Source organism: Trachinotus anak, unplaced genomic scaffold (genome assembly GCF_046630095.1).
Source record: "Trachinotus anak isolate AG129_WGS33_773 ecotype Australia unplaced genomic scaffold, CSIRO_AGI_Tana_v1 ptg000002l, whole genome shotgun sequence".
Taxonomy (NCBI): Eukaryota; Metazoa; Chordata; class Actinopteri; order Carangiformes; family Carangidae; genus Trachinotus; species Trachinotus anak.
Genome location: NW_027273853.1, coordinates 8,379,218 through 8,391,535, shown reverse-complemented (window position 1 = coordinate 8,391,535; position 12,318 = coordinate 8,379,218). Strand labels below are relative to the sequence as shown.

The following is a 12,318-nucleotide window of genomic DNA, read 5'->3' as shown; positions in this document are numbered from 1 at the left end:
CCCTCCACCCTCTCCATCCTGCTGGGCTCCAGTAGGACTGACAGTCCCTGTGCAGACTGTCAGTAGCACTCAATTGTCACATCCAGTCTCCGGGCCTTATGGGCAGACACTGCCACACCGAGGTGTGCAGACAACCTCGCCCCCGCAAACTGCAGACATCTGTGGATTGAATCAGTATGCTAAACCAGGGTAATGCACTCCACATACAAAAAGTTGAAGTGTTGTCTTATATCTGTTTTCTCTTGCTAAACAGAGAGCTAATAATAAAGCACTAGAAATTCTGCTTTTAAAAATCAGGCCAATACCAATCAAACCATTTTACTAGCATTATTGTGCAGTCTTGGCAGATGAACTCAATGTAACTGCTATGACGCAATTCACAGTAATTTACCAATAATCTGCGACAGTTTAATTGAAAAATGTTATGCACAGTCAAGCACATCATCTTAGTTATCAGAGAACAGAGAAATAATTGTGCAGTGTACACAGACATCATCTTTATTTCTACCCCCAAGTGGCACTGAGTTTGGCTTTTACAGAAAGAAGAAATTTCTCACTTCACTTTGCAAACTGTCAACAGAGAGACAAGCCAAGGAAATGTAAAGGGGAAAAAAAACATAGTCAGGTTGATGGAGCCGAGGTAGACCATCTATGATTACATCAACCTTTTTATGTACTCCTTTGCTCCTCTGCAACTCTGTGGGAGAAAAAAAGAGATGATTATTGGCAAAAAAACGGATTCAAATGAGGCTGTAAATGTTCTGGGTAGTAATTCTTAGCTCGTTCTATGTTCTCAGTCACATAAATTTTGTTAAATAAAAACTTCTTATAAATAAAATTCTTCTACTTTGCATAAAAATACACCAACCTTAAAAAAAGAAGATTAAATTTAAAAAAAAGTGTATTTACTGTTGCCATCTGTCACATATTCAAGTTTTTGATCCAGATTACTAGAATTGCTCATGTCTAACCTGTATAGCCCTATGAGGACAATCCTACACACAGTGGCCACTTCAGTGATTTCAGCTGTACAATCTACTGCAATTCAATAAACAGCTCTGCTATAAATTCCTTTACAAAGATTATAACATTTACATTTTGGTGAAATACTCGAATACTAGAAATGTGCAAATTAAATGTTTATTAGTAAGGCCATACTTAAAGGTGGTGTTGTACACATTATACAACATTATATAGAGAGATGTTAATCTTTTTGTGTCCTCCCAAATATCCATATATAAGGGAGGATTAGGTACATACATTAGTGTACCTAATGAAGTGGCCACTGAGTGTAAATCTCCATTATGAATAAAGACTATATAACTATAACAATTTACATACATCTGACAGTCTCTTAGGTAGGGAGGGGGGTCACAGCCCAGATATGCCCCGTTGATGAAACAGTACTGCAGTAGAGCCCTGAAGCATGAATCCTGGAAATTAGGACATGTTAAGTACTTAAAGGGCAGGATGTACTGTATAAGACACCCGAACAAACAAAATCATACTTTATAGACTTTAAAAGGATCAAATTAAGTGATTTGTCACTTACCATGATGAGAATGTGGGGGTTTCCAACAATTAAGAGCAGGGCTTTGGGACGAGTGATGGCCACATTGAAGCGTTTGGGGTTGGCCAGAAAGCCGAGCGCACCCTGCAAATCATCACTCTGTACCGATTCATTAGATCGCACCTATATTAGAAGAGAACGAATGAAGGGAATAAACCACGGAAAGGTTATGACTGATGTTTTGGCTCTGGAGGCTAATGGATAATGTGATGTCTTGATAGTAGCAAAAGTGTTTGTTTTATGTTTGGAGTTTTATTTATTTGATGTGTAATTTTATAAAAAATGAAATTAAAAAAATGCATTTATATCACTGAAGACATTATTGTAAAACTGTATAATCAGTGTAAGTTAGATTGCTGTTTGCCAGTGACACTGACACAATGTAAGAGACAAAATAGCAACTCATCCTAATCACTAATAATCATGATATCAAGGTGCTCCCCTAAAAATCAAGTGTCACGCGCAGACTGTTTAAAGAGTCTATCCTTTAGGATAGGTTAGGCTTTTTCTTCATCACATCAAAGTGGCAAATGGTAAACTACCATTTTTTAAATGTATGCTTTTGGAAAGTGTGCTGCTTTTTCAAAGTTCACCCTTTATATAGAAACTGTTATCTTTTAGAGTTCCAGCACCTTCTGTGATGCTGGTATTACTCTTCTTCCTGAAACTGATCAGCATCTCAGAGACAAAATCTACATCAACCAAACTCAGCAGACAAAGGTTTAAGATCTCACCCAACACCAACTACACTAACTGACCACATGGTGGCACTAAAGTGATTAAAGATTTTGGTCTATAACTTAAGTGCTCTATAAACAACAACTTTTTTTTTCATGAATGCTTTAGCTCACAAAACATCTTTAATTTAAGTAAATAATTTTTTATGCACATCACAGATGTGATATATATTCCTGTACAGAATGTGAACTTGATTACAGCAGATGCCATTTAAATAAAAAGGGACCTCTTCTTCAGAAGAAAGCACATTCTGCGTCTGCCTACCGTAGACAAAATGATGACCAGGAACTCTTGTCCTTGGAACTCCTCCACAGATCCCACTTTGATGTCAGATAGGCCAACTTTACCCAAGAGCACTCGAATCTTCTCACACTGAAGAGTAATATAAAAACAAGGACATTTCAGGGTGTACAGTATGTAACACTGACCACTGACAAGCCATTTAAGCATTAATTAGTTTTTTTTATTCTTCTAAGACGGAAAAAAAAGTTACTGACAAACAGCTACACTGTGCATTCTTACTTGTTTCTTGTAGGGGGCAATGATGCCGATGTCAGAGGCATCCACAGGGTTGTAGAGCTTCTTTGCCAGCTGGCAGCAGTAGAGCATGACCTGTACAGCCTCCCCTGGGTTGAACCATGATGGGTTTTTACCTTCCCTCATTTCTGTGCCCTAAGGCAGAGCAAAATCAGTAAATGGCAGCAAATATGTATATCTCAGTATTTCGAAGCAACGTTATAATCCCAACAAATATCAGAAACAATTGGAGAACAATTACAGATGTAACTGTTAACTCAGTGTGGATGTATACTATATCTATGATAGGATAGGCCTCATTCTACAGTAGATTAGACTTGCAAAAGTGTGGATATATTTCTGAAAAGTCTACAGTACCCTGACACCATGAAAGAGGAGAGGGAAGCCTTTTTTGGGCAGGTTCTTCCACTGGCAAAGGGAGTCTACTACGGCCCTGGAGGCTTTAAAACACAGTTCTCCCTGGTAAAAGAGCTTGGAAGGCAGTGTTAGCAAGGCCTCATGGGAACGGTAGTTGTAAATCAGCTTAGTCACCTGTAGTGATAAAGTAGCAGATTCATTATGCATACAGTGCACACAGGTATTCCTCTACAATGAGTTTAAGAATGTACAATGATTTCAAAATATAAAAATATATATCAGAGGCAACTTAGCACAGGACCTGCATAGTGTGTGAAACAATTTGATTGTATTCAAGATCATCAGTATGATACTTGCTTACAAACAGCACCTAAAAACACACAGAAATATTTTTGAATGTAATGCACCAACCAGATTAGGGTTGTATCCCCAGTCCTGTCTGGAGTACAGAGGGTTAGCCATCAGCCTCTCCAACAAAGACACTCCGAGGCCAAAGGCAGCAGCCAGCTTGGACTTCACGATTGGGCCCAACTGACAGGGGTCTCCGGCTAACACTATCTAAGTAAGAAAAAAAAAAAAAACACAAATTTTTAATGATCAGTTGTTTAGCCAGGAAGGGGCTACAAGAAAGGCATGAATAAATGTGAGGGCAAGGACCATAAATGTACAGTTTGATATGGCTTTATCATGAGTGTTAATGAAGCTAATGAAGAAAAGAATCAAGTAACTCCACAGGAGAAACACAGTATCTGTAATCCAAATATATAACTGCTGTACTGCACACAAGCCAAAGGCACTGGATAATGGACTTGAATACTGGTCTGAATACTGCCAGTGAGTATCTAATTGCTGCTGACCTGTCCATCTCTCTCTGACACAAGGCTGATGGGGATCAGGGACTCTGGCTCAGTGGCCTGGCCAGCCTCATCCAAGAACACATGGGTAAAATGTCCCACTCTGAGTGAAAACAAATTCAGTTAGTAAACTGAAAGTGGGAGATAAAGTGCAAACCTCCATCTACTATCTGTCAGTGTTTGTTTAACTACAGCTGCAGGCCTTACTGTAGTCCTATATTATGGAACATGCCAGCGCTGGAGCAGGTGCTGACCACGATCCTGTGAAAAGAGGCATGACGGATGTCCTCTCCAGCCCTTGCGTAGGGTCTCAGCACTTCTGGGACTGACTAGGGAGAAACACAGTCACATAAACATGACATGAAAATTTTAGAGGATAAAGCAAGTTACTAAAGGTAGATGCAGACAGAGCATGTTACCACAACATCATCCATTTTCTTAAAAAAGGATTACTGACAACTGTACCACCCTACCTGGTGGCAATGGCATCTGTGCAGACATTGCTGAACACCGGAACCTGCATATTTTTCCCTTTGATCATACATAATCTCAATTGGGTGCCTGTAGCCAGAAAACTGCAGTGAATTTTATTGCTGCTGTTCAGTACCTCATCCTGTCTACAAGATGCGTTGACACGGGCCAAACTTGCAGAATGCAGGAAGCCACTGTCATGCAGACGGATGCAGATGAGGTCAGCAGCACTGTTGGAAGGAGTACATACGAGTACCCGACTACTGGGAACAAAGTGGTACACCTGGAGGTGGACAGATTCAGTGAAGTCACTCAAGCAGGTGAAAAGAATGGGAGAAAGCTTGACAGGCATGTTGATATATTCTCACAACTGAAAAGAAATCTGACAAAGTTTATAAGTTGTTCAGAAGTTTTCCATTGAGACCAATACTTTTTACACAGTTTTCAGTTTTCCTTGTCCACATTAACATGAGACTTTCAATTTTGGATTTATCAACTTTAACAGTGTTTTCGAAAAGCTTGTCTTAGATGTGGAAAATTTTGAATTAATGTCGACACTGAAGAATAAAATAGAAAATCAATAATTACATAGTACTTAATTATTATTATTGGTCTAATTATCTTTGACCAAAAGCACAACAGTCCTAAAGTTAGGAGTGATTTATTATTATCATTATTACTACACACATAATCACCAATTCAAGGGGTTACCTCTAAATTAAGGGGTTGTCTTAGTTTTATGTATACAGCCCATCATTAGGAAGTATATTCTATAGTGCTTGTATGTATGCACCTGTAGTATTGCTTCTATGAGGGTAATGGTCTTTCCAGTGCCTGGAGGTCCAAACAGCACATAAGGAACTGGCCGACACTCTCCTGCCAGGATCCTCTTCACCGCCTCTCTCTGAGGGGGGTTCAGGTCGGGGTTAAAGAAGTGCCCTTTGCTGGGGATGGGTTTGGATGGCAGTCTACCATCTAGAAGCAATTACACATTTGTTATTGATGTTCATAATGTTATTTGATATGTAATATATGAGACAAAGCTGCAAATGGAAAAATCAAATACCTGTACTTTTAGTCTGTGTGGCCTTTGACTTCATGTCGATGGAAATGCTCGACAGCTTTCCATTTTCCATGGCTGGAGCCTGGTTTACAGATACAGTTACACTTAATCAAAAACTCAACTACCCAGACATCAATGTCTCATTATTCTTTCTTTCACCTCATTGTCCTCTGTTGTTTTGTTTTGGTCTGGCTCCTCTGTCCATTTTCCTGTCCACTGAGGGGTCTGAGGAGTCACTCTAGAGGGGAATAGAACTGCACAACAACAGGACAATTACAGCAGTTTTAGTCTAATTGGACTAGTTTTGAAGTTAACTGCCATAAAAACTTCAGTGAAGCTCTCCAAAGAGTGTAATTCTCTTATAGAAAAGTAAACCAAAACTGGGCAGAATTATTACACTTGTAAATACTTAATTGGCGATTTTGCCTATTAAACAACTGTGGAGCCACTTTGTCAAAATGATTCTAAGCATCTGTGAAAGCAAATACGAATGGAGAAGTAAAAAGTGTGGCAGTAATAGCAGTTAACTACAGGAGGAGGTAAGATACAAACAGCACCCTCTGCAGCCAATATTGTGTCAGTGTCAATCAGTCTCCCTAAAATGCTAGGAAACACATGCTGTAAAGATTTAAAGCACTTTAAATAAAGCCTCAGCTTACTCTCCCCAAACTGTTTTGTCTGGTCAAGCGCATTGTGACACCGCCTCATGGTTATTCTGGAAAAGCAAACAGTCAAAAAAATAACATTACCAGCAAATTGGATCAGATCAAGTATGACATTTTTTGTCTGGTTGAAAAATAAAAGCAACGTTGAGACAATCTAAGATGATATCAAGACTCTCCTTTTTCTCACCGGTTGTAAGAGAACTCAACATCAAGTGGCTCTCCGAGGTAGCTGCGCTGAAACTCTGAGTTCACTCTCAAACTCACATCCTCATCACTGATCTGTGTCAAAACAGAGCATCCAGATTAAATCTAAATTTAGGGAACATTTATGTTTGTCTACACAAAACATAAAAGATGCTTCAGAATATTACATATTTCTGTACCTCTGTGACATAACTAACACACTCAACTACGACAGCATCACTCCGTGGTTTCTTCAGCACTATCTTGTCACCTGTAGAGAAGGCTCGTCAGGACTTCTTGTGTTGCACAAAAAACTCCCAAGATGAATGTCTGCAATAGTTCAACAATATGCTCACCTATATTGAGACTGGGTCTGCCTTCAGCCAACCCAAGGACCTCTAAGTGCAGGTAAACCGCTCCCTTCCTGAGAAGGGCTCCAGTGATTGTGAATTCTCTCAGTTCCCTCTCTGCATGCAGCTCTTCCAGCCAGAGAAGGGCTGAGAAGCGTGAATGCATGTTGGATGGTGACAGCACCTGAGCAAACAGACACAGTAGAAGGAGGACAACGTTCCCTGGAGGAAAATTATTTATATATTTACATATATATATATTTTTTTTTTTTCCCCCAAGGATCAGTTAAAACAGAGAACAGGAACCCCTGGAGCTACCTTTGTTCCAACGTGTATTCTGTAAATGTAAAGTAAATAAATATTGATAGACTCCATTACCCAAAGCCCCTTTATCCCTGTTGCAGAGGCTACCCTAATCCAATTCTAAACCTGCAACTATTATTACATAATCTACATGACCATGCTAAATTTCACCATGGGCACACTCACCTCTCCTAGGCAAGGCTGGACCACCAGCACGTCGCTCTGCGCCTCCACACAGTCTCTTAGAACCTGAGGCACTGGGTAGTTTGGTAGAAAGTTGGGCAGCCGCCGCTTCATTAGCCTAGAGGTGGAAAAGGCAATGTCAAACAAGAGCTGACATAAATGCATTTTGTATAAATAACAGCACATGTTACAGAGACACACAGAAGGCAATCAAACTACAAAAGCTACCTTCATAGCAGACTGAGCACAGCAAAAAGGACAGCAGTAGCTAACAGTGATATTTAATTTAAGGTTGAGTCTGTGTATCATCTGTTTAATTCATATAATTTATCTAGAATTTTATCTACAATGAAAAATTATTTCGTTAGCTCCTTTTTGAGAATTCTGAGAAATGCAAAATAAACAACTTCTTGCATTTCTTGCAAGAAAAAAGTGAGATTACTAATCTATAATGTCAATTCACACATAAAAAGCACACACAGCAAACACTGAATATCAGTATCTGTAACAAAACATGTAGATAGGTAGTGAACACATTTTAAGCTCAGTTCTCTTCCTCAGGTGTCAATCGAATCAGATGATTTGATACCTTGGTTTGTCTTTTGGAGCAGAGATGGTGATCACGTGAGTAGGTAGTGCTGGGACCAGACAAGCATCACTGGGAGTGTAGGGCACGGAGGGCTGCAGCAGGTCCTCCTCTTCACTTCCCACTGTGACCTCCAGGCGCCTCCCAATGGTGAAAGAGGAGAAGTGCAGCAACAGCAGCTCAGCACAGCTTCCTAGGATCCTGAAACATTTCCCACACATGGAATTCAGCTGTTCAGACAACATGCTAACAAGAGCCTGGCAGATACACTTGACACCTCTATAAGTAGAGCTCATTTTATATGGCCAGACAGCAGGCCCCAACAGAGCAGAGCCAAAAAAGTTTCGATTCTTAATTCATCTTTTTGATGCATTACTCCTGCAACTGCTTCTCTTATTTATTCTACTACCACTACAAGAATTTAAAAAAAGCAACTTACTTTGCTTGGCAAGCTACAACAACAGACAGCCTCTCTCCTGGTGGAATATCCAGCTCTCTTTCCTCCCTCCTTACACCAGGGGAATGGATATTCTCCTTCAGCACTTCATCGTTTTCTTTGTCTACCTCTTTTGCATCACAGACTTGTTTTTCAGGAGACTCAAGCATAGACCCAGATTCTGAGATGTTTTCTTGCAAAGGCTGTTTCTGTCTCAGTGGAGCGGACTCTTTGACGGTAGCCAGGCTGAACTGTTCTTCTGAGTCCCAGCCAGCAAAGTCACAGTATTTCAACCTGTGGGTCTCTGAACCTTTATTTCTGTTATGATAGACAGATGAAGATCATGCATAACAGTATATTGTGCCACTGATGGAAACACTAATTTGCTTCTTTAACCTTTTCATTTTCTCTAAGAGTTGAAAGATTTCTACCAAAAAACGTTATAATGTATATTTTTACTTTTACTTTCACCCTGAATGTGAATATTTTCTTTCTTCTTTGTTCACTCACTGTATCCAGAGCACCAGCTCTCGTCTATCCCCAATCATCAGATCCCCAAACTGTCCATAGTTTGTCACATCCAGCTCGCCTTTGTTTTCCAAGATGCTCTGGAGTTCAGTCTCTGGGAGAAGTGTAGGAGAGGAATTCACACTGCAACTAGAATGACAAAAAAAGACATCAAATCTGTGTCACCCACGTTAAAATTTGAACAGTAAGATGAATATCACCTTAGAAGGCCATTTTTCTTCACTTTTAGACATTTCATGGACCAAAGGATTCATCAAGAAAAAATTCAGCAGATTAATTAATAATGAAAATAATTGTTAGCTGCAGCCCTACAAAGATAGTAGTCCAAACACTGTGGTCAATACCTCTTAAGACAGGGCGCCATGCACAGGGCCCTCCAACTGTAGATGGATTGACTGCTCTCCACCATTACCAGGTTGACCAGGTGCCCTGGCAAAGGCTGGTAGTGGGCAGGCAGCAGCAGAGAATCGAGGCTGAAGAACACACTGTCCTCCACCACTCCACTGTTACCATACACGCTGGTGACACACACCTGGGGATAAGGGATCAGCCAGAGCAGATGAAAGGAATGAAAGGAGTCATTAGATTTCGAACAAAGCAAGGTTTTATTCTTGCTCAATTGGATTAGACCAACATGAATTACCTTTTAAGCATTAACACCTTATCAGAATCAATACCTTTCACAAGCGAAGCACTAGAAAGTACTTAACTCTAATGAGTGGGTGTAGCATTAAATCGCCATTGATGCAATTACCTGATCTCTGCGGCAGTAGCGTAAAGGGGCTACAGAATGAGCCTGGGTGGTCCACTGGGTTGGATTGATAAAATATTTAGCTTGGACCCAGTCTCCTTTCATTGGCTCATAACCTAAGAGAAAGGAGAGAAAATACACAAAGTGTGCCAGCAGGCCGAGAAGTTAACATCAGCCTTCAGCCAAGTGGCAGTAAATTGTGGTGTGGCTGTGAGTTTGTCTACCCCACTCTCAGTCTATAAGATAACCAGACATCAACTGTAAAAATATAGGCTGATGTTAAATCAGACAAACACGCTGTCTGAGGATCTATGGCTACTGTGGGCGTATGCAACAGTGTAAGTTTATGAAAAAGCATCACAGGGTCAAGAGGATCATGCTTACAATTTTAGTGTGTGAAGTGCAGTGAGTAGCAGTACCTTCCCAAAGACTGCAGCGTGGGAAGTATGTGGTCTGGTTTATGTAGCCACCATCTCCATCAAACGATGTGACTGTGCCAATGAGAGGCCGCAGCTGCATACTGTCAGCTTCTAGGGAGGATCTTCCTCCATCCTCCCAAGCATCTGCACTCTTCTCCACCTAAATGACAGGATTTAAGTGGCCCATGTCTGACAAATCTCAGAGACTTTTGTAGCACTGTATGTAGTGGGGACAACAAACAAGCACTAGGTTAAATTCACATAGGGCTCGGTCAGCTCTTTCTAGAGTGAGCTCTAGCTTGCTAGACCTTGCTTAAGAAAACAAAAAAAAAGTACATCACCATTTGGATTCTGGCATTTTATTATCAGGGTGTCCCTTATTAACCACACTCAAAAAACACAACTGAAGTCTTCACTTCAACTTCACTAAACACATGTTACTTACCCTTAAAGCTCTCCACCCCCCTTGGACACCATCTCTTACTGCCATGCAGTTCACCAGGTCCCCTTCTTTCAGTCGCACCCCGCCCAAAATCTCCCCACTAGTGAAGTAGACTGCATCGTCTATCATGCCATAGTCGAGGCACAGCTGGGTCACCACACTGCCCCGCAGGTGGCGGATGTCCTCCATGCCTGACCACCATAAAAAAACGACATGTCATTAAATGTGTTTGTCTGTGTGTTGGTGTTGCAGTGCTTTAGACGGCTGTCAGTACGGAAGAGTAGGCCAACTACCTGAACTTTATCCGACTATAATTTGTAGGCATGTCGCATTTACCTGGTGTACCGGAGAAAAGGTTTTCTCCATCCACCTCTACTGTCCTCCACAGCGGAGACACCAGCTTGGACAGCACACACCGCACAGCAGTCAGCATTTCTGCGAGATGGCCCCGGAAGTATCTGCTCACACTGAAAAACAGGACACAACAGTGTTTAACACCACAACATGATTTTACTTAGATGCAGTTGTTGGGTACTGATTATACTGAACTGGCTAACACGCCCGGAAACCAAAATAAAAGCTAGTTTGATTAAATAAAAACTAGTTTATACATGTAAATAAGTTCGCCAACAAACGCTGGTTTGCTGATATTGACGTGTGGGCAAGAAAACGATGCTATTTTACATACTCAAAGCTAATGGCTAAAAAGTTACCTTAGCTGAAGCGCAAAGGCGGCGCGCAGACGACAGGGATTAAAAAATATTACTTAACAAACAAAATATTTGTGAAGCTGTTTTAAAAGTACCGTTCTCCACACTAAATATTAGACTACAGTTCAAGTGCAGAGACCGAGCCCTCCTCGCAGTTTCAGGCCAGACAAGAGGCGCCTCAGGGGCACGTCGTAGTTCAGGCGAGGGGTGGTGCTACGTGACATTTGGTGGACCCATATGGCGGGTGAGCAGTGCCACGACTCCGCCATAGCCATAAACCACGGGTGTATTATAAGACCACACAAGAAAATTCAAAAGAAAAAGTTTCGTCTGCATTAACTCAGAATCACCATAGGGAAAAAGGGGCGTAGGTTTGGTTTCATAGGAGCTTTTTTTTTTTTTTTTTTTTTTTTGTCAAATGTCCAAAATAATATTCACACCTGTCTGGCTTTTCTCCTTCATGCACACAGTGTGCACACACATGACGCACATGAAGAGCCCGATCATGCAGAAAGGGGACTGAATATGTGTTTGAAGATGTAACTTGCCTGAAACTGGACTGGTATCATGATTTTTTTTTCACTCTAATTTTAAACAGGTATTTGCTTTTTTTTTTAATTCAATAGAAAACTTGGGATGATTTTCAAGAAAATAAATGTAAAAAATATTGTTGATGGTGAGCTATTCTGTTTGAACCAAGTATCTGCTCTCAGCCATTTTCAGCAATTTGGTTAATGCAGTTTGACATTTTATCTTGCAAGATGAAAGAAACCATGTATATTTGTCAGTTGTTAACAAATGGCTAATTCAGTATGATGTGAATCCATATCCATACAGAGAACTTGTATAGATATGGATAATCATTTCATTGCATTTCCTAAATGCAATGCAGTATGACATTAGTCTGAAACTACAGCTATCCAGCTTGCAATTTAGACACATTTGAGCATTAAAACACCATCTGTTTACTCACACACTGCCTTATTCACCTCTCTCCTCTTGCAAATGGACTATTTTTTAGCACTTCAAAGCAACTGGAACACTTTTTTTTTTTTCAGGAAATTTTATACCTGGAAGGAAAATAACTACTGTGCTCTTTTTTCAGCAACAGCCCTCTGCATTTTCTCACAGTACCATCACATTTAAATCTGCAATCTGCCTGCTAGAAACCA

General features: G+C 40.6%; 1 protein-coding gene across 4 annotated transcripts; it reads right to left on the bottom strand.

The window, feature by feature from the left end:
- Positions 1 to 18: 18 nt before the first annotated feature.
- mov10l1 (Mov10 like RNA helicase 1) lies at positions 19 to 11,608 on the bottom strand. 4 transcript variants are annotated; one of them, XM_071493977.1, is made up of 27 exons: positions 11,587 to 11,608; positions 10,773 to 10,903; positions 10,440 to 10,627; positions 9,995 to 10,154; positions 9,579 to 9,691; positions 9,169 to 9,356; positions 8,807 to 8,953; positions 8,300 to 8,614; positions 7,864 to 8,061; positions 7,278 to 7,392; positions 6,795 to 6,972; positions 6,639 to 6,709; positions 6,443 to 6,534; positions 6,250 to 6,305; positions 5,750 to 5,844; positions 5,594 to 5,672; positions 5,321 to 5,502; positions 4,664 to 4,810; positions 4,264 to 4,385; positions 4,060 to 4,159; positions 3,614 to 3,760; positions 3,203 to 3,376; positions 2,831 to 2,980; positions 2,573 to 2,680; positions 1,553 to 1,693; positions 1,342 to 1,433; positions 19 to 697 (listed from the first exon to the last, which is right to left on the bottom strand). In XM_071493977.1, the coding sequence occupies exons 2-27, from the start codon at positions 10,867 to 10,869 to the stop codon at positions 670 to 672; spliced, it is 3,483 nt and encodes a 1,160-aa protein (XP_071350078.1). In that variant the 5' UTR covers positions 10,870 to 10,903; positions 11,587 to 11,608; the 3' UTR covers positions 19 to 669. The 4 variants fall into 4 exon arrangements, with proteins under 4 accessions (XP_071350078.1, XP_071350088.1, XP_071350068.1 ...); XM_071493987.1 differs by lacking the exon at positions 11,587 to 11,608 and adding an exon at positions 11,150 to 11,437 and having other exon boundaries at positions 1,342 to 1,419; XM_071493967.1 differs by lacking the exon at positions 11,587 to 11,608 and adding an exon at positions 11,242 to 11,437.
- Positions 11,609 to 12,318: the final 710 nt, after the last annotated feature.

Coding starts and splice junctions, on each gene's coding strand:
- mov10l1 (XM_071493977.1), bottom strand. CDS start 10,869: ATGCTGACTGCTGTGCGGTGTGTGCTGTCCAAGCTGGTGTCTCCGCTG. Junction 6,710..6,794: donor CAGACCCAGTCTCAATATAG/GTGAGCATATTG, acceptor CCTTCTCTACAG/GTGACAAGATAGTGCTGAAG. Junction 6,306..6,442: donor GTTGAGTTCTCTTACAACCG/GTGAGAAAAAGG, acceptor TTGCTTTTCCAG/AATAACCATGAGGCGGTGTC.